A 22,597-nucleotide genomic window follows, 5' to 3' on the forward strand; every position below is an offset into this window, starting at 1 on the left:
AAATTGCACGGTAAGTGTAAATGTTAGGATAGTAGGATTAATATTGTTTTACAGATTAGACTGGTGACAATAATTGCTGAAGATAAACTATCAAGTAGATTTAAAAGAAATGACTGTTTTCTAAAATTGGGCAGTCTTCCACATAATTACACCCCACTCAACTTGTAACACTCTATTGTTACTTCCAGACCCATCAGCAACACCAGCCAATGGGAAAGCAAAGACTGATAAGGAAGAGTTGTTTTTCTTCAAGATGCCTTTTTAAATGATACTGCCTATTGGATGGCCACTCAATATAGTAATATGTCTTACATTTAGAATCTATTTACAGGATACAAAGTGCCCAGAAACAGTTACGATGCAGATAATATTTGTTAATAATTGGCAAGGAACACTAAAGGAGAAAAACAAATGCAAACAACACATCCCTCCCCAAACACATAATACCCCACAAAAATCACATGGTAAGAGTGTGAGATTTAATAAACAATGGACTATAGAAGGTCATAATTTTGAAAATATTAAAATGGCACTTTAAATATGTGGCATGTTCTCTACCACATAAAGCTTAAATATCCACAAACTGAGCCTAGATAATCCATTCTCAAAGTAACTAGTGTTAAAGTTGTTTTAAATTTGATATCACCACATGGCTGGCACTGGAAAATAATTTTGCATTATATCAACAAATGCTACTTTTATTTCCAAGACAAGCTGCAATCCAAACTCTGTGAAATAAAGTTTATTGCTTAGCTTGGCAAATATAAGGAAAAAGCTATTAAAAACAATGTGCTAAATCGAAAACCAAAAAATTATTCAAGTTTTGCAATATTAAATAATTGAGTGCCCTGACCATGTTATCAGTCTTTCATTTAAAATGGAACCGATTTTATGGCTGAAGGAACTATTATAAAAACTTCACTGGAAATATAAAACTACTTAATTATGATGTACCTTTCCTTTAAACACCCAAGTGTCATTTCTCAAAAAAAAATTTTTTTTTTAAGAGATGGGATCTTGCTGTGTCGCCCAGGCTGGAGTGTAACTGTTGTATGATCATAGCTCACTGCAACCTTGAACTCCTACCTCAGCTTCCTGAGTAGCTGGGACTACAGGTGTGTATCACCATACCTAGCTAATTTTTAAATTTTTTTGTAGGGCCAGGGTCTCACTATGTTGTCCAAGCTGGTCTCGAACTCCTGGCCTCAAGTGATCCTCCTCCTGCCTTGGCTTCCCAAAGTACTGGGATTACAGGTATGAGCCACCATGCCCAGCCTCAATTATTATTTTTTGACAAGGAGTTATACACCACAATATCCAGTCAATGGTAAACATTTCACTGAAATAATTACATGACCTTCTGAAAGTTTTGATCAAAAGGCATCTTTTATTGCTCCCAATAATATACCTTTTCCTAAATTCCTCTAAACCTAAATTAGCTTATTTTGACTGAGATCGAGTAAAGAAAGAATTTTAAAATGCCAACGATATACTTTGGGGTAAAGACAAAGGAAAATAAATGTGAACAGAAAAGTTTAGAAAAGTTCAATAAAGAAAAATGAAAGAAGAAATTAGTAATAAATAGTAGTTCACCGAACACGTCCTGAGACATTAAATTTGTTGTACTTAATTCTACCAAGCATCTTTGATTTTGTTTGAATTTACCTTTTTTCTCTCTCTTGTTTATGTTTATGATAATACACAGGGTTTTCTTACCATGCATGGCATGTTTGGGACCTGAGAAGAGTTTGACCAGGGCCCAGAAGGCATCTTCCTCGTTCATATACATGAGGAGCAAGGCTGTGATCTGGCTCATGCCCTGACAATACCCGACTTCCTGCAGAGCAAAGGAGAACACAGATGCTGGAGAGTTTAAAATTGAATTACATGCACAAAGACACAAAGCACAAAGACAAAGCTGATCTATAAAATATCAGAAATTGCCTAGATACATTATCTAATAGGCAATTCTAGAGATAAACATTACAATCTTTACAATATTATGCTACACATTATAAAAGAAGAAAATTGTGCTCAAAAATAAATGTACAGGTGTAGACAAAGTCTAAATACCTATATGTTTTTCTTAATGTCCTATGTTCAATACTGTCTTGCTTTCTTTAAAGAGTGCTAATATTTATTTCATTTCATGTATGATTCTCAGCTCACTATTCCTCTTCTTTGCTCAGATTCTGGCAAATTTTCTCTTCCTGCAATTCTCAGTTTGCTATCTTGTCTCCTCTAGATTTCTGAACCTGTATGTAGACACATTTTGGGATGCCCATCCACAGAAACATCCACTCTCCCCATAGTCCCTGCTTGTGATGTGGCCTTAGGGATTCACGTGTGTGTCACAGGAAGCACAGCTGATGGACCAGAAGAGGACACCTGAGAACAGGTAGTTGATTACTGACTAATCAGACAACACTCTCTTTAGGACGTTTGAGCAAAGCCAGAGACTGCCATCAGATGGGTGCATGCCCTTAAACAGACTGGTGATGCTCAATTTGTGGGCACAATTCTAGCCCAAGAATAACCAGTGAGTCGGCAAAGGAAGCAGTTGCAGAGAGAAGCAGTGGACGAAACAGTTCACAGAGATGACAGGAGACACCAGGTGGCCCCAGGGTCGGAGCGACAGAAGGTGCAGCTGTCCTCCCCTGCAGACTCCCCACTTCCCAGCTCCAATCCCCAAAAGCCCAACTAGGGCTTCATTTCTACAAGTACCTTTAATGACCCCCTCTCTAACTTTCCCGAGTTTGAGTGAATTTCTGTTCTTATAACTTAAAAGTTTTAATTATAATAGAAATCATACATCCCAAGGTTCAAAGGTTGTCCTCCCTGGGACCTAGTCACCAAGTACTTATGTGACACCCATATTAGGTCCAACACTAATTCATCTTTCCCCAATTATCTTCTTCCCCAATTATCTTCTCCCCCAGGAATGGTGAATGCCATAAGAATAGCACGTCTATTACCAAAGAGTTTAGTTTTAGCCTCTCCTGGCGATGGCTGGTAAGTACCTAGGTTATCCTGGTTTGGACCTCATCTACTACATACAAGGTGAGACTGAAAGGTAACCTCCCAGGAGCAATGAAGAGCTATAAAATGTTGAGCAAAAATTAATCTAGCTACCAACTTCCTGTGCTTCTACCCTGCTCACTCCCAGTCCTATTTGCTTAAAAATAAGAAGAAAACGATCAATACCATGAAGCATAACGAAACAAAACAGTTTGGAGGGAGAGAGAAAAAGTCATATTCACCAGCAAACTGCTCATATCTAGGCTTTTCCACTCCCAAATCAGCTCTGCTCTGAGACCCGAGGGCTGCTATTGGGTGTCAGCTGGAAAAGACCCACACAGCTAAAGGAGACTGTGGAGACCACCTAGCTGGGAGGTGAAGAAGTCGCCCAGAGGGGCTTGTTAGGTAGAGGGTGCCAAAAGCACCTCCCGTCCCTCAGAATACACCTCAAAGACCTGGGTAGGCATGCTCCAACTTACCGTGTTATAAATAGAATATGCAGCGAGAACATGGAATAAGGATTGCTGCCTAGAGAGAAAAAATCACATTAAACGCAATTTAGTTATTTCACATATTTTTAAAATGACAAATTTAAAAAAAAAAAAAACCATAGGCTGACTGAAAACAAATAGATAAGCCAGATAAAACTACCACTGTAATAAAGAAATTATCCTAAGCTTAAACTGAAACAATACTCTCAACAGTCTAAATTTGAGACTAGATAACATTCAGATAGAATTTATATCAAAAACCACAAAAGACTTCAAAATTTCTTAAATTTGTTGCCCTTTTTTGTTTGACTACCTCACTTTGAAGCAGCTGGCTTGACAGAACGGTGGGGTGGCTTTCTGAAGACTCGGTCACAGTGCGAGCTGGGTGCAGCACCTCGCAGAGCAAGCAACGTCCTCAGGAAGCTGGATATGCTCCAAGTCAGGCTCCAATAGAAGGTGCTGTTTTTCCCATTGCAGGGACTCAGGGACCCAAGATTCAAGCAGTGGAAACAGGAGTGACTCCACTCACCGATATCCCTAATGATCCACTAGCTAAGGTTTTGCTTCCCATCTCTGCAACCTTAGGCTCTGCTGGTCTAGAGATCTTAGTTCCAAAAGGACAGAGACGTAACAATGATTCCACTGAACTGGAAGCTGAAACTGCCATCCAGCCACTTTGGGCTCCTTATGCCTTTGAATCAACAGGCAAAGAAGCAGGTGACTGTGCCTGCCGAGGTGACTGATCCTGACTACTAAGGGGGGATGGGTTGCTACGACACAGTGGACACGAGGAGGAGTATGTCCAGAATACAGCAGAGAGCACAGGGACTGTCCAGCCCTGTGACTGAAGTCACTGGAAAACTACAATAACTAATTCAGGCAGGACTGCTGATGGTCCAGATTTTTTAGGAATGATGATTTGGGTCACTCCACCAGATAAAGAACCACAACCAGCTCAGGCACTTGCTGAAGGCAAAGGGAATGTGGAACGGGCAGTGGAAGAAGGTAGTTACAAACACCAGGTATGACACATGACCAGTCACAGAAACGATCACTGTAATTGTTACGAGTATTTTCTTCCCTTACTTTGGCAAGAATATGCTTTATATATATTGACAAATTTTTTTCTTCCTTCTTTGTTCCCTTTCCATCTAACACAAGATGTATTAATAGTTAACTTTATATCACAGTATTTAAGTTATAGGATTTCAAAGCGGAAGAGTGAATGTTACCCAAAGACTTGGCATCCTCTTGTGGGGAAAGGATTAGCACATTCTTAGTTGTAAGCAGAAGAGCTGTATCATGTTAGACAGCGCTATGACCTTGATACTGTCTTGTGTGGAAATTGAGATGTGTGTCAGGTTGACAAAGGCAGGCTGTGATGGTTGGCTTTGTGTGTCAACTTGGCTAAACAATAATCCCCAGTGATCCAAAACCCTGATCTAGCTGTTGCTCTGAAGGCATTTTGTAGATGTGATTAAAATCCATAATTTGTTGACTTTAAGTAGGGGAGATTATCTGAGATCATCGGGGTGGGCCTCATTCAATCAGTTAAAAGGCTGTGAAGGCAGATCCGGGGCTTCCCTGACGAGGAAGTTCTGCCTGTGGACAGCAGCTCATGCTTCCCAACGGCCTGCCTGTGCATTCTGGACTTGCCTCGTCAGCCCCCACAACTGCACAAGCCGGTATCTTGAAATAAATCTCTTAATATGGATCTCCTCCTGGTTTTTGTTTCTCTGGTTGGACCCTGACTAATAACAGAAGTCAGCAAAACTGTGTCTTTCACTCATACGCTGTCATAGCAATAAAGCAAAGTGTAGTACTAATGCCCTGTTATACTCAGTTCATTAGTTCCTCATTTCATTTACTTCCCTTTTATAGTTTCATTTATGCATGGGGTCAAGGTTATAGAGATATATTTACCAATGACACAAATAATCTCTCATATCTTTTCTAAGATAAATAATAAAAGTATCTGCTATATTTCTAAGCATTCCCAGATCATAAAATGATTATCAATTTTATAGCATCTACTAGGTTAAAAACTGTAAGTTAAATTAAATCCTAAGTTTCATACAACATGGACTCAAATGATGTGCAAAAGCTTAAACCTTTAGGGCCTAAATCAAAATTATAGTCTATAGAAAACATTCTAAACACTCACATTTTAAGTTAATAAAGAGTTTGATAAGGACTATTTACAAATGCTATTTTTATTTCATAATATTAAACTTTACTTACTTAACACCGTATCGGTCTCTAAACATAATATGGTCCCTAAATGTGCGGTTGACATCAAGGTCTATTTGTCTGATATCAGGCGAACAACCCCGTGCTCTGTGTTTTAATTTCTGAAGAGGAAAAAGACGGGAGAAAGCACATATTTATGGAAATCAGTTGTTGGAAAAGCTATGATAAATAGTAAAATAATTCTCATTAAAAACTTATTTTGGTTTAGAAAAATCATTCCCATGGTTCAAAAATCAAAACAATATAAAAAGGTACACAATAGAACCCCTCCCCCATTTCTGCTACGCCCATCCTCTCCCTCTTCCCCTCTCCTAATTTAGGAGAGAGAACTTTTGAGAGTTTGCATTACTGAGACTGCATGAAAGCTCTTCACGGCTGAGCGTCGCAGGCTACTACAGTTTCCTTTTTCTTTCCAGAACGATATTTCTGTTTTCCTTGGAGCTAATCATTGCCTTGTTTCTTGATTTGCTTCATTTTCTACAAACTTGTAGTTAATTCAATCCCAAACTCAGGATGAGTTGTCTAAACCTCCTCTGACGATGTTCCGACAGAACAGTATTCCACCAGCTCCATCTCCTCGGAGCCTCTCTCCCAGGACCTGCCGGCCGCCCGGCCGCGCCCGGCCTGCTGCACAGTGGGGTCCTGGGGTTTCCCTTCGCTGTCGGCTGGGGCTTCCCTTTGCTTTTCTCTCATGTTGGCTCCCCTGTTTCCTGGGTCTCAAATCTTCTTTCCTCCTTGTTTATTCCCTTGCTCTGCAGGAACACATTCTCAGGGAGCTCCTGTGAAAGGGTATACGGAAGATGAAGTTTTTGAAACTTTGAATGTCTGATAATCCTACCTCCTTATTTAACTGGCCGTTCCAGAATTCCAAGTTGGAAAATATTTTTTCTCAAGAAGCATTGTTTCATCATCTTCTGGCTTCCAGTCCTGCCATTCCAATTCTTGTTTCTTTATATGCAATCTGTTGTTTCTCTCTGGAAGCTTGTAGGAGTTTCTCTTTCCATGTTTTGAAACTTCATACTTCTGTATTTGGTTTAGATCTATTTTTATCCACAGGGTTGGGCACTTGACGGATACTTTCAATCTTAAAAACTCAGACTCACATCTCTCAGCTCTGAGAAAAGTTCTTCAATGATTCCTTTGTCAATTTCCTCATCCTCCCTTCCCCACATTCCTATTTTCTCTTTCTGAAACTCTAAATTATTATAGCATAGGGTTTCCTAGGCTGTCATTTAGTTTTCTTATATTTTCTCTATTGTTTTCCATCTCTTTGCCTTTATAATTTACTTTCTGGGAAATTTCCTCAATTGTTCTTCTCAATTAAGTTTTTCACTTCTATTATTTTTTATATTAAACTCTTTGTTGTTCTCGAATGTTCCTTTTTACAGCACCCTATACTTGTTTTATGGATGCAATATCAAGTTTTATTTCTCTGAAGATATTAACAATAGTTTTAAAAGTTCTCTTCTTGCTCTATAGTCTGTTTCTTAGTTGCTTTCTTCCATTGGCTTTCATTTGTCGTTCATGTTAGTTTCTTTCCTCAAATAAATAGCACACTTTGGCTTCTGCTTTTATTTAAATGTAGGACATTAAAAAGCTGTGTGCCCAGCTGGGTATCACAACTGTGGTCTTGACTGTGGAGGAGTCTGGTCGGGCAGTGGCACTGGGGTCCCCTGAAGTCAGGATCTCTGGGTTTATTGTCTTATGCTGAACACATTCCCCAGAGAAGGCTCTTCCGACCTCCTGTGAGGCAGAAAAGCACCTGTCTGCCAATGATCCAGGAGCTGAGTTGAGGGAAAAGGCTGGACTGTCCAAAATTTGGGATATTCAATTCCTCTGCTTTCATGACAGCTGCCCACACTCAGCAACATCTGTGTTCTTCCCCAGCCCGGAGATTCCGTTGCCTCCTCTCCAAATAACAAACCTCCAGTCCTAGGCCAGCGCTGGGAGGGGGCTTAGGGGCTCTAACTGCTTCTGAAACAGACTTTCAGCCACTTCTGTTTTTATCCTCACCTCCCCTTCCAGAGGTACCTGCAATCGGCAATTCCTAAGCCTTCTGGTGACGCGGAGATAGGAGTCAGCTTGCTTGCCCCATTTCCCACTGCCAGCCCAGGATTTAGCTTTCTCAAGTTTGCTAAGTTTACTCAATGTCTGTCTACACTCTGGTTTCCAAAAATTGGCAGCTGTTATCTCTTCTCCCATTTTCTCATTTCTGTGGGTTTGCCTTTTTAAAAACTCTGTCAATGTAGGGGCATTTCAGGGGAAAGGAAGCTAAATAGGTACGCTTAATCTCCCATATTTAGCCAGATGGGAGATTAAAGTTTGTATGAATTTCTATTTAACCATGTTTTAGTATAAATAAGAATTTATACATGTTATATTGACCCATTTACCATGTACTGGTAATATAGACTTCTGCTTAAATCAATTCTAATAAATATATATATATAAACACAACTGTTCCTGATTTCAGCTAAAAGTAGAAAGGTGGCTATCTGGGCATGTTTGGAATACATATGTATATGTTAAGCGTTTTGTGAGTATGTGTATTTTCACGTTGAGGTGGGAGCTCAGAGAAGAGCAGCTTCTGTAGCTTTTTAAAACATGAAAAATAACCACAGTTTGTTTCAGAATTCTGAAGACAGAGGAAGATATTTATAGTATTGTATCAGAATCATATGAACACTAAAATATTATTGTAGGTTATTTCTGATAAACTTGGCTCAGAAGACATTATAAAAAATCTAGCTTTAAAAATAAAAATAGGTACATATTTCTTCTCTTAATATCTTCTTTTTAAAAAGGTAACAAGAGAGTAAAGAGGTTTCAGTTATTGTGCTACAGGCCTCCTGGTAAAAGATGAGATGTCAAAACACAAGAAGAAAATGTTTGACACGACATGATAAAAAAATGCCTTAAAATAAAATTTAATTGGAAGGGAGGAAAAGACCCAAACACATCTATAACATCAGCTTCTCCAGAGGACAAGAAAATCCATCATAAAAAAGGCCTCAGGACAGAAGCAAAGCCCAGTTAAGTAGGTAAAAAATAACAGGTCAGAAATATTATTTATGTCCTAAAATGTTTACAAGCTAATGCACATAATACAGGAAATCAAACACATTTCTTAGCTCCTGAATGAAAGAAGGTAAACAGCTTCTACAGTTATCTCTTGAGAGTGGATAGGTTGAGATCCATGAGTGTCACGATAATGTAAGAATGAACATTTTATTTAAAAGAAATGGTATCTAATGAACCCACAGACCTGAGGGCAGAAGTGCAGGGGAAAGCATTTAGGTGGAAAACTGGCACTATCACCGTGGGTCTGGCCTGCGAGATTACTGAGCCACGCTAAGGCTGGCGATGAGGTTATTTCTGCTATGGACTAACCAACCCTCTACCCTTGGTAAGGTACACTGCTAGACACAAGAGAGACAATAAAAATGAGATAAAATTAAAAGAAGAGGAAAATGTAGAAGATAACAGCATGGGCTCAGGAGCCAGGACAGCCTGGATTTTAAATCCTGCCTCTGCTACTTACTAACTCTGGGGTAAAAAGTTACTTAACTTCACTAAGCTCAGTTTTCTCATCTGTAAGATGAAAATAATAATGATAAGGATAACAAAACCTGCACCTGGGCACTACTGCAGGAATTACATGAGGTAATTCAGGTACAGCATTTATCATACCCACACATAAAAGTATTCAAATAACATCAGCTCTCCTCAAGGTAAAGTAGGTACCATATTTCTAAAACACAGTAACATGAAGCTTCACATTAACACTAATCATACACCAGTTGGAGGGAGGGAATCGGGGAAGGTCTTTGCAATGTGTCTTGGGAATTCATCCCTCTTTTTCTTCCCTTTGGGAAACAAAGCCCCTTAAACACCTCCTATTCCATAAACTCGTCCTGAGTCATAAAGGTCATTTCCTTTCTTTCGCTCTTTTCAACTCAGCCAAGTGTTTTGTTTTCCCATTTTTGAGGTATTTATCACATACCATTATTAAATCTTTCTATGCAATCGTGTCTCCCTCAACATAGAAGAAAAGATTCTTGACACTGCACCTACTCATCTTTGTACGCTCGTCAGCACCTCGCACAGAGCTTTATTCCAAGACAGGTCACTGAGTGCTTGGGACATGCCAGGCTCCAAATGACTGCACCTGAGAAAAATCCTGGTTGACTAAGAGGAAGGCAGTTTTATTCCTACTGAAGTTCCAGTTCATGGAGTATGTGTGGAGAGCAATGTATACACTTTGGTAGAGAGAGAGCAAGAAAGGATGGTCAGGAAGGGAAGACCTGGTTAAGTAATGATGCCAAAGAAAACTCAAATAATAAAAATAATGTTTATGATAGTGTGGAGAATTTTAAGCTTGAAAGCACTGGTTGGCAAGTCATTTTCTTTGTTGTGGTCACTATCAGGTTTTACTAAATGGTGCTCTTATATTAACTGATCATTGGATAATTTTATTCTACATAGAAAAAGCCTAAAATATAAGTGAAAACTATAGTTCTACCATTAATAGGTATGCTGTGTTGAATAGTGTCTCCCCAAAATTCATGTCCACCAGGAATGTGTGAATGTGACCGTATTTGGAAATAGAGTCTTTGCAGATGCAAGTTAGGATGAGGTCTCACTGGATGAGAGTGGGCCCTAAATCCAATGACTGGTGTCCTCATCTGGAAAGACAGAGACACACAGGGATGAAGGCCACGTGACGAAGGAGGCGGATGCAGCGATGCAGCTGCAAGCCCGGGAACACTAAGGACTGCCGGCAACCCCCAGAAGCTGGGAAGAGGCAAGGACGGACTCCACCCCAGAGCCTGGGGAGAGTATGGTCCTGCCGACACTTTAATTTCAGACTTTTCTCCTCCAAAACTGTGAGATATTAACAGATAGTTTTAAGTCACCCAGTTTGTGGTACTTGGTTATAGCAGCCCTAGGAGATGAATACAGCATGTAAATAAAAGTGCTTTTTACTTTCATTAATTTTCTACTTTCATTAATTAAATATCTACCAAGCATGTACCATATGCCGGGCACACTACACTAGGTGCTGGGGTTATATTTTACATGTTCTCTCAGACATCATTTTGAACATGGGCTCTAAAACTATGATAATAAATGCAAACATCTAATCAACAGTTTAAAATAATTTGAAACGCTCAAATTCTGAGGTGTAAACCCATAGATTGTATACGGTCCAAACAGCTAAATTTAAAAATCTTTTATTCATACCAATTAGTAACTCTTTAAACTAACCAGTATGTATTAACTTTCATCTTGAAGAAATTTTACATGAAAAAAATATGTATGTGTGTGTATGTGTTTGTGTGTGTGTGTGTATATATATAATCAAAAGAACATCAAATGCCTTTGTAAGTGGCTTTGGGTTTAAGCTATAAATAACTTTTGTCCCATTTCTTTGATTTTAATTTATTCTATTCATACATATTTTGTAAGGAATATATTTCAAAATCTGTAGGTCTAAGATTCTTAAATGTAAATTTTTTATTCCTTTCAAAGGTTAATATAAAATTTAGGTTTAGAAAGGGTATAGCTGAGATGACAAGGAGGTACATTTACTGCATTGCCTAATTTAAGGAAAATATTACTTATCATTCAGTCAAAAGTTTAACTTTTGACTAAAAAATAATAAAACCTAGAGATATCCTAATAACCTTGGGGGCAAATTCTTTTTTCACCCTACAAGAAAAGAATCACATGCAGGCAGGTATAAGATAAATTGAATTCTGCTATTTTCCCATAAACTATCAAAGTGACACCACAAATCTCTTTATTAATGCTACACTGCAAACAAGCATCTACAATCAGGTGTTAGTCAATTTTCCCTATGAATATGTCCCAACATTAATTGATCATTTTAAGTACTTTAATTGATCATTTAAGTATTTGAAAAGCACTTGATACTTACTGATTGATTGATTGATTGATTGATACAATGACATTTTTCCTGAAGTATCTGTTTGAAATTTAAGAAGTGGATTGCAATCTACAAAACAAGTAATAGGCCTCCAAAACCCAATGTAAGGTAATTTTACTATAATTTTAAGTGTTGATATGAAAATCTTACATATACCTTGAAAGCTACAACACATGTATTTTACTTTTTAATTCCAAAATAACAGGTTAGCTTTAGCTACTCACACTGTAAAGGTCTCTTGTTTCTTCTTTCATTTTAGGGATCTCAAGAAGGAGCGCCCAGACTTCACCTCTGAGCTGGAGTGGGATTCCTTTGTAAATTCTTCTATGAAACTTATTAAAAGAAAAAGAAACTGAAGGTTACAAACTGACAAAAGCTTAGACTAGACGCTTCAACTGATGTCATTAAGATTTGTTAGTCTTGTATTTTCAAAGCATCCATGACAATTAAGTGATACATTTCAACAGGCACACTGAGATCCTGCCATCTCTGTTTTTCAGATCCTAACAGGGAGACACAGAAGGACGGAATAAACAAGAAATCGTTCAGAACGCCCAGCGGGTTAGCATGCTCGTGCCATTACGCAAGTGTCCCTTAAGTGGCACAAAAGCATAATCAGTGCTCTTTTCAAGTTGTGAACATCTGATTTACACATTCCCTGTTGGTATAATTAACTTACTACACACTTTCTTCCTTTTCCCCCATATACCTAAAAGATGCTCCAAATAGCAAAAAGGTTGTCTTGTGCCAAAAGTGTCCTCGTGGAGTGTAGACAGCGTACTCTCACTCCTAAACTCTTCCCTACCACCTTCTCTCTGGGGCATTCTAGTACGTATCAACTCCTTCCTATCTCATACCTCCGTTAATCCCATAAGCAATCTTCAGCTTGAGCCCCACTGCCACCTCCCTTCTTTCCTCCCTCCCTCTTTCTCTTATTTTCTGTCTTTCTCCTTCTTCCCTCTCCTCATTTCAATTCTTGATATTTCTTCAGGAAAACCTTTGTCCTTTTCTTAAATGACATTGATCCTATCTGGTAAGACAAAAACAGTGAAAATATCCATCAAGGAATCACTTTTGAATGAAATTAGGCACAAATCATCAGTATGATCAACTCTTTGGATCTTTGAGAGTATACTGCTATTGCCCTAAGCATCTTAAGATTCAATATACTTCTCCATCTTTTTGTAATTTTATTTTTTCCTCAAGTCTAATTATTCAAAAATCACATACAAATAAATCTATTACGGTCATTCCAGTGTTGTACACAATAACACTTTGAAACTTAAAAATAGATGTCCAAGCAGGGAAATGATTAAACAAATTATGGCAGAAGCCCTTAAGGAGTAAGAATAGGTAAATGATGCATTTATGATCACGATAATATATTTGAATGCTATGACTGAGAAAATAAGATGCATATTTTAGTAATTGAAATGTTGAAGAGCTATGATAACTAATAAACAGGACTTCAACTTTTATTATTACGCTACTTAGATTTTTTAAAACTAAAGCTTTAGTAACTAACTCATGAAGTAGCTTTAAGAAAATTTGATCATGCAGTTGAAAGCGAGTGGCAATGTTGAGCAACTTTTATTGTGAAACACTGAATACTGTAAAGTTGATTCCATTAGATAATGATGTACAGAATCTGTTTTATTCTTTTGGTGTAAACATACTATGCCTCAAATTTGAGATTTCAGTAGTAGTGACTAGAATCATAGAAGTTTCAACCCCATGCAGTAAGTCTGCCTGGAGGAGTGTACACAGAGAGGCTATGTGCTCACTGTAAGCAAGACTTGCAACATTTCCCATGTACTCAACATTTACAGCCATTAGTTGCAAACTTAAATTAATTGCAAATTTAAGATTTATTTTCCAGAAGGAAGTTTGTAATCTACATTCACTTCAAAATTATAGTAAACTGTACTTTTTAAAGGAATATCATCCATAAAAGTAACTTCAAATTATCTCCTAAATTTCTAAAGAAGATGCTGTACTGTAAGTATCTGCTATGAACACCAGGAAGTGTGGAGATTATTACAAATGTGAAAAGTGAAATTTTAATAGTAAAGCAGAATACAATGGCAGGTAAATAAATTGACTTCAAGGGACCTGAATGAGTAAAATATGATATTTTTCAATAAGTAAAATAAGACCTCTGACTCATGTTTGAAACTGTATTTATTTGAAAAGACTTAAGATATTTCATTGCTTTTTCTTCAATTCTGTACTCAATAATTGTACATAAATTACTGTTCACTTATCCTAAAGTTAAATATAGATTTTCAAAAAAATCAAATTGCCATGATTAAATTAAGAAGAGAAAGTAGAAATTTTTCATGTAGAAATAAAAAATTAATGGTCCCCATGCTACTCCAGAGCAAGTTAAAATTGAAAATTAGGGACATACAGAAAAGGTTGAGAAAGAAACACTGATACATTGTCATTTTCATCACCCACAGTAACAATAAACCTCAACTTTTACGGGGCATTTACTATGTACAGGAAACTATTTTAAGCTATTTACAGATATTTATCTCATTTAATTATACCAATAACTCAATTTTATAGGTGGGGAAAGTGAATCACAAAGAGGTTAAATAACTTGCCCAAAGGAAACACAAAAATGTTACCAATTAGTAAAAGATGACTGATTTTACAGTTCATAAAAAACACAGACCACCTTTCCATGACCATGGCACATACTTTGCCCAAATGGACTTAATAAAATACATGGAATAGAAAATAGGGAAATATTAAGAAAATCCAACAGCAGAAAACATTAAAATAATTACAATATAATTGTACCAAAAACTTAAAAGGAATATAAAAAAGATGTCTCTGGGCCGGGCGCGGTGGCTCACGCCTGTAATCCTAGCACTCTGGGAGGCCGAGGCGGGCGGATCGCTCGAGGTCAGGAGTTCGAGACCAGCCTGAGCAAGAGTGAGACCCCGTCTCTACTAAAAAATAGAAAGAAATTATATGGACAACTAAAATATATATATACAAAAAATTAGCCGGGCATGGTGGCGCATGCCTGTAGTCCCAGCTACTCGGGAGGCTGAGGCAGTAGGATTGCTTAAGCCCAGGAGTTTGAGGTTGCTGTGAGCTAGACTGACGCCACGGCACTCACTCTAGCAACAGAGTGAGACTCTGTCTCAAAAAAAAAAAAAAAAAGATGTCTCTGGAATCCAAACTGTAGGAGGTAACAAAACAAAATACATACACAAAATCACATGTTAAAAAAAAAAGAATTCAATTATAAGACTCTAAGAATTTTAAATTTTGCTGATTGGTTTCAGATACTTGTACTATTACGTAACAGGCTAACTTATTAACGTTATACATCTTTCTTCACAAATTTTCAAACTGTCATGGAAGTTTTGGAAAATTTGTAAAACAAAGTGGGAATTCCATCAAATCACAACATTATGCTGACGTGTGCTTGTTCTTCAGCACAGTGGTCCAGTTTACATTTGTTGATAATCTTTCAACTGTCAACGCAGTATTTCATATTTTTTACAACAACCCTGTAATGTAGGTCCAGCAGGTGTTTTCCACTTTAAATGGAGGGAAATGGCACAGAGGAGCGGCTTGCCTAGATCACAGAGTTCCATCTTCTTATTCCTAACTCAGAGACTTTCTGCCGAATCACACTGCCTCCTAGAAATTACAGCTTTATTAAAGCAGCAGCATTTATCAGTAGGAAGCGATAGCTCACTGTCCCCAATTTATGCTAATAAAGGAATATCATTCATTCACTCTAAAATGAAACCTTATAATAAACACCTGCTTCGCGGACAATACTTACTGGGTACTATGGCTGCAAACATGAAAAATATCTCAGCGCTACAGTACAGTGGGGAAAGAAATACAAAAGCAGATAATTATAATTTAAATAGATAATCCTTTATAATAATACATAGGCGGCTGGGCGTGGTAGCTCATGCCTGTAATCCTAGCACTCTGGGAGGCCAAGGCAGGTGGATGGTTTGAGCTCAGGAGTTTGAGACCAGCCTGAGCAAGAGTGAGACCCTGTCTCTTCTAAAAATAGAAAGAAATTATATGGACAACTAAAAATACACATAGGAAAAAATTAGCCGGGTGTGGTGGTACATGCCTGTAGTCCCAACTACTCGGGAGGCTGAGGCAGGAGGATCTCTTAAGCCCAGGAGGTTGAGGATGCTGTGAGCTAGGCTGACGCCACAGCATTCTAGCCTGGGCAACAGAGTGAGACTCTGTCTCAGAAAAAAAATAATAATAATAATAAAATATAGGCACATGCACTAATTGCTGTCACAGCTGAGCATCGCATCCTGATGGGAGAAGTCGTGGTAGAGACAGACCCCGCCGTGGGCCAGGGTGGGAAAAGGAGGCTATGGGCCCCCGTCAAGGTTTGCAGCAGGTGATATGGGGGGATGGTCGGCCCTTCTCTAAAAGGACACATACAATTCTAACCCAAAAAAGGGTTAAGGACGAAGGTGTTGGGGTAAAGGCAGAGAATCTGCTGTGGCTCTCACCCTGAGCCTATCTTAGAGGTATGGAAGAAGGGAGGAACCGATTCTTTGTGGGAGTTAGAAAAGATTTCCTTTAGAGAAAACAACAAGAAACTCAACACTGAATAGGAGTGCGCCAGGAAGGAGAAATGAGGGTGGGAACAGGCATGAGGATGATGATGAATCACATAGCAATAACAGGATTAAGAACAACTGTTACACTAACATTTTCCGATTATTTATTCTGAGCTGACATTATGCTACGTATTCTAAATCAATTTATTCCTTGTAATATTTCTATATCCCTAAAGAGGTAGGTACTATTATTATCAAACTCACTTCACAATGAAAAAGTTAATATGTAGAAAGGTTAAGTAACTAGCTCAAAAGGAACTGCTACGAATTCAAACTCAGTCAGTCAGAGCCTGACTTCAGAATCCAGACTTAACAACCATGATATAAACATCCTATATACTGAATTTTAACATTTTAATATTCCAGTTTGAAAAGTACCACCTTTAAGATTCTTTTACAAATTTATTTCTGGGATTTGATAAATATTTAAAAAAAAAAAAAAGCTTACCTAAAATCTACCTTTTTTCCCCAGTATCTCTGTTCAATTGCCAATAAAATCAAGTAGTCTATTTCAGTCCTACAGATACATTTAATCGTCTACTAACTAAAAAAACTTTCCATGAAATTGCTAATGTTCTCAGCACTTTATTCTAACTTTAGTGACCTCAAAACAGTGACAAATGTACCAATCCATGTCGTTACAGTGGCCAGTGAGTAAACTCTTCAACCCAGCAAGTCTGGCTCGGTTTGCGGGCCTTCCCCAACTGCAAGAGTGCAACAGGAAACCAAAGTCCCTCTCGGAGCTGCTTCTGGCCTTCACTGCCTCTCCATTTTCCTCCATGGTGCCTGCTCCACTGGCTCCTTTGTCTCTGCCTTCAAATAGCACCAAGCCTCCCAAATCTGCAACTAAAAAATTTTAAACCATCCTACAAGGCCCTATTGCCTTTCATAACTACACTCTATTTTCTTGATAAACACCAAAAGGCAAAGCCAGCATGAAAGATGGTATAATTAAAAGGGCTCTAGAGTCCAGCCAGAGAATAATATCTTGCTTGTTGCTAACAAGCTATGTGACCTTGAGAAATTTATTTCTAAATGATATGCCTCCACCTTCCAGTCAGTAAAATAAAATGTTGGTTAATATGGCCTCAAAGGTCCAGTCAGTTATTTGACCAACAAAAAATATGTGTATCTGTAGCAGGTACTTTGCTGTGCTATAGCTCAGACACAATTATATCATGACCAGTTAAATCATTATGGTCCTCACTTAACAGAGAGAACAGTCACTCTGGCAGTCACTGCAAGACCACGTGGGCAACACAAACAACATTAATGGAAACTTTTTTCATTAAAGCTTGGGTTCTTAAAAATCCAAATATTCTCTACCAGAGATATATTTTTATTTCAAGATATTTTTAGAATTTCTCTGTATTACTACTGATGCTAGTAAGGAATTTGTGGAGAGGAAACAGACTTCCCCTTGGAAGAGAAGAAAAATCCATGCTAGTTTTTTACTTCATTGCAATTTAAAACTAGGTATGAAAAGTAGTAATTCTTTTAGAAGGTTCAATCTGTTTCACACCAAATTGGACCATATACATCATCAAATGATTCAAGCATTACAGTTATGGGAGAGTGCTTCAAAATTATACTTCAAAGAAATAGTACTGTTAAAAGTCTCTCTTAATGGGAAACGCATTAATCAGAGTTGCTGTCAGAATAATAGCCAGGTAGAATTGCTCATTTTTACAGAGGCTTACCTACTTTAATAGATATATGTATACTAGAGAAGAACATAAAGCCATGTAATTCTACAAATATTTTATTAGACTGAATGCGAGATTAAAGTGTAGGTGCCGTGCATTGAAAGTTATCCTGTAATTACCACTTGAGCAATCTTTCCACAAAGACATAAGGTAAAGTAGTTGTCAACTTTAGGCCAATCTGAGAGACAGCATAATATTAAACAAGAGCACAGATGTTGTAACTAATATTCTACTTTGAACTGACTCCTCTTAAAAATATCTTGAGTTCTAAATCTAATGATAAAACAGACAGTTAATAAAATCAACAACCCAAAATGAACTCATACAGGATGAAAATAAAATAATAAGTCTGACTAAGGATATTTAGTATGCTTAAAAAGAAAAATGACATTAGCTCTGTAAGATGTCCATGACAAAAAGATTTCCATGGTTAGATAAATTTCACGTAATTTAAGATCTCTCTTAACCCACACCACATGTTATAACATTAAAGACTGAAGAGTCCTATGGTAAAGAAACACTGCTTAACTTTGTTGAGCTCTGATTTTCCCAACTTTCTTCTACCGAGAGCCCTTTTCTCATCTAATAATAAGCAACATGTACTGAATGCATACTAAGTGTCAGGCACAATTCTATGCTTTACACAAATTAAGTTATTGAATCCTCACAATGACCATTGTGGAATAGGCACTGTTATTTTCCCCATTTTACAGATGAACAAACCATGGCAGAAAAAGGTTAACTACCTTTCCCAAGATCACACAGCTAGTAAGTGGCGGAGCTGGGGCTTGAACCCAGATGGTCTAGCTCCAGAACCTGCCTCTTAACCAATAGGCAATACTGCTTCTACATATATTAGAACCCAAGGAACTGATGCTCCCAGGAATTCGTCTTGGCAAATGCTGATACACAATAATTTATATCTACAGAAAAAGTGGGAAAAAGGACCACATAAGAAAAAAAGTACGAGGAAATAGACAAAAACTCTAACAGTTAACTCAGTTGTGTTTTGCTGATTGGATGATGGAAGATATCTTTTTTTTTTCCTTTAAAATTTTTTTGTTGTTCAACCTTCCTTCAAGAAATTAATAGTGGTAGTTAACATTTACTGAATGTTTACTATATGTAAGGGACAATGCTAAGTGCTTTACATGCATTAAATCATGAAATCTTCATCCCTTTGAAATGGGCACTATTTTCTCCATTTTACAGATGAGGAAACTGAGGCTTAGATGTCAGCAGTTCTAAAAGCATGGCAAAGCTATTTTCATAGTAAGACTAAAATGTTTTCCTTTTTTACTGTGTTGCCTTGCGCTGACTGAAAAGTGATGGTGGTAAACCTCCTGGCTAGGGGCACAAATCCAGGCAGCAGTAGTGCTGTGCTGGCATCACTGATTCTTCCTTCACCGTTTAGAAAGAAAGTCAGTGTCACTTAGGAATGTCCTCAATGAAGCAGTAAAAAGTGTTAATTTTATTTAATCTCCAACGTTGAGCACATTATTCATAAACGAAGCGACAAAATGGCAAGTACATATAGAGCACTTTGGTTACTTACTGAAGTACAACTGTTGCCTCAAGAAAATGCACTTATGATAAGATTGTTTGAATCACAATCTTTTTCACAGAACACCGTTATTACTTGAAAGAACAGCTGACTAACCAATAGCTCAGATTTGGGTCTTCAGCAGACATTTTCTCAAAAATAAGTGACGTGAGCCGGCCACTGGATGGAGAATAACTGGGACAGTATTTGTTGTCACAACAATTGACCTTTCAAGTAAAAATTAGCAGTTTGGAAAACTTTTACCACCAAGAACTTAATACCTTCCCATTATTTAAAGATCTTTCTAATGAGATTGGTGGTCGTATTAATGGATGTGTGTATTTTTCTTTAAAACTCAGCACAAACTCAATGCAAGACAAAAAGATTTAAGGAGAGGTTTCTAGAAGCTTTTGGAAAAGGAGACTGAGCCTGCTTCAGGGAAAGCTTTCAGAGGCCAGCCCTGTCTCTCTGAGCAATGTGACATATGGATATAAAGCCTGGAACTGCTCCAGTTGCTGCAGAGATTTTTGACCCCAAAGGGAAGCCGACCTCAAGATAAAGCTGACACTGCAGAAGGCAGGGAAGAGATGGGAAATGTAAGTTACAGGCAACCTAAGGAAGCAGCTGAGTTCACTCCCTCCTGAAAACCAGCCTACCTCTGGATCATCCAATAAAGCCTCTTAATTGTTGAAACCAATTTGAACTGGGTGTCATGTAACTTACAACATAAGGACTTCTAGATTGAAGCATATTGCTAAATTAAATTAAAATATATTTTCAAAAACAAATATGACTACAACACTCTTATAATTAAAGAAGAACTTCCGGGAAAATCCACATTAAATTTATATAGTTTCATATGGAAATAACTTTATTTTAAATTACCTTTTCAGTGTTCTTGTATTTTTCCCATCCTTTTAGCATTTTCAGCCATTTGGTAGTTCTTTCAATTTCCAGGTGCTTTTGCTAAAATAAAATTGAAATTCACCATTACTGTCTGTTCAAGGCTTCTTTACTTACAAATTACCAAAAAAGAAAAAATAAAAAAATGCTGCTAAAAAGAACTACTTTAAAAAGTTACGCTATGTTAGATAGCAAATATCCTAACTTTTTAAAAGTTGGACAACATTAGAGTTGTATCAACAGTATTCCATAGCTAAAATTTAGATTAATAGGAAATGCTCCATTCAGGTAAAAAGATAGAGAAAGGGATTATTTAAATTTTCTAACATTTTAAAACTAACCACTGAAGATCTTGTGTATTCTACAAATTAAAATAAAGGAAGATTTTAAAATATCTTTTTACAAAGCAACAAAAATACAACTTCAAAATTCAATTCTTTTGTATTTTACTAAATTCTAGCATATTAATGTTTTTAGTGACAGAGTTAGCTTTTTAAAGTGGGTATTTATTTATGGAGAGATTAATATATAGTTAGCACTATGCTAGAGGAAAATTATACAAAAATAACAGGAAACAGTTGCTGTCGTAAGGAAAGTTTACTGGTGCTGAGGGCAACTGATGTGGACACACAGCACCATGGCAGGTGCTGGCACAGAGACAGGAGAGGTGACAGCAAGGTCACAGAGGAAGGACAGTCACACCCACCTTGGCATGTCAGAGAAAATGAGCCCAAAACGAAGACCTGAGAGATTGTTAGGGTTTTTACCAAGTGCACTGTGGGAAAGAACATTCTAGGCAGCATGGGAGGCATGCATCTCTGACACACGGGGCCGACGGCCACTCCCAAGGGCTTACACGGGGAAGCATGGGGAGGCTGCCCGAGCAGGGGCCCGTGCGTCTCACTAAGCAGAGATTTGGGGCAAAGCTGGGGAATGGGGAAGGTGAGACAGAAAACGCTTGCTCCTTATTACTTTGGTTTCCAAGAGGAGGGATTTTGTTTTGCCCTAAGTACTCAGGCCTGCAGAGCATAGTAAGTACATGAATAAAAAGCGATGGAAACAGAAAACTACGCAGGAAAGGTAATAGTTCTGAGGATACGTTCTATGCTCACGGATGTATGCTCAATATAAGCCATGAGGTAAGTATGATCACCCCCGTTTCAAAATAAGGAAACAGAGGCACAAAGGGAGGAGGGATTCGTCCCAATTCACCAAAGTGCAGAAGAGGGGTCAGAGCCAGCAGCCTGGCTCCAGGACCTGCGCTCTAAGCCACCACATCTTCTGCCTCTGGCTTCCACCCCGACCTCTGCCCTCGTTCAGGCAACCACAGTTCATGGGTGAAAACAGCAGCTCCTTACTGACTGTCTTCAATCCAGCCTCAAACGGGCAGGCATTTTGTTAGCAGATGGCATATAAGCTTACCACCAATATTTTTAGATCTAAAAAGCATAAAATCCCAAAGAAAATTCTGAATTTAGGAAAAGAGTCTCACCAATGAGAATATTTTTATAGAATTTTATTTTTAGGCATATTCTTAAAACTCTTTAATTACTTCTTGACTCTTTTTAGAAATTTTGATGGGTTTTTCATAATAAAAGACAATCACCCATGAACAAAAGATACTCTGTTATAATTCCCATTTTTCAAAAGGCTAAGCATATTCTTCATTATATTATTAGTGATAAAATGTTGCAGATGGTTCCAGAAATATGTTTAATTTTAAAACTCTGTGGGGCACTGAAATCTAATTAATGTTTCTGCTAAATGTGACTTTAGAGAAGGCCAAGCTGTGAAAAATTAAGATAGATCTAAATTGCCATTTGGTTTTTTTTTTCCTGCACTTCCTCCCCTGACTTCTTCAAAGCATAATCCCTTTTTCCACCAACAGGAAAACACCAAATAATTCAAGCCAACCCAAGAGTATAATAACATACACTTTGCCAGGAACAACCCTGCTGAGATCTAGCAGGTCTCTTGCTATCTTTCATTTTTATGACTATGAAATATCAACGAATCACTTTAGGAAGTAGTCATCCATTTTATTAAAGACACACTTCTGTATTCTAATTTAATGCTTATCATATATATAGATTATTTTAAATGCT

General features: G+C 37.8%; 1 protein-coding gene across 2 annotated transcripts in view; it reads right to left on the reverse strand.

Annotated features, from left to right (window-relative positions):
* USP6NL (USP6 N-terminal like) overlaps positions 1-22,597 on the reverse strand; it is an 84,677-nt gene that overhangs the window by 16,589 nt on the left and 45,491 nt on the right. For both annotated transcript variants that reach the window (XM_069458980.1, XM_069458981.1), the window contains exons 5-9: positions 20,475-20,555; positions 11,934-12,041; positions 5,751-5,860; positions 3,498-3,546; positions 1,717-1,837 (exon numbers count right to left, since the gene is read on the reverse strand). In XM_069458980.1, the coding sequence (XP_069315081.1) occupies positions 1,717-1,837; positions 3,498-3,546; positions 5,751-5,860; positions 11,934-12,041; positions 20,475-20,555 (469 nt within the window). The remainder of the gene's footprint in view (positions 1-1,716; positions 1,838-3,497; positions 3,547-5,750; positions 5,861-11,933; positions 12,042-20,474; positions 20,556-22,597) is intronic.

Source organism: Eulemur rufifrons, chromosome 25 (assembly GCF_041146395.1).
Source record: "Eulemur rufifrons isolate Redbay chromosome 25, OSU_ERuf_1, whole genome shotgun sequence".
Lineage (NCBI taxonomy): Eukaryota > Metazoa > Chordata > Mammalia > Primates > Lemuridae > Eulemur > Eulemur rufifrons.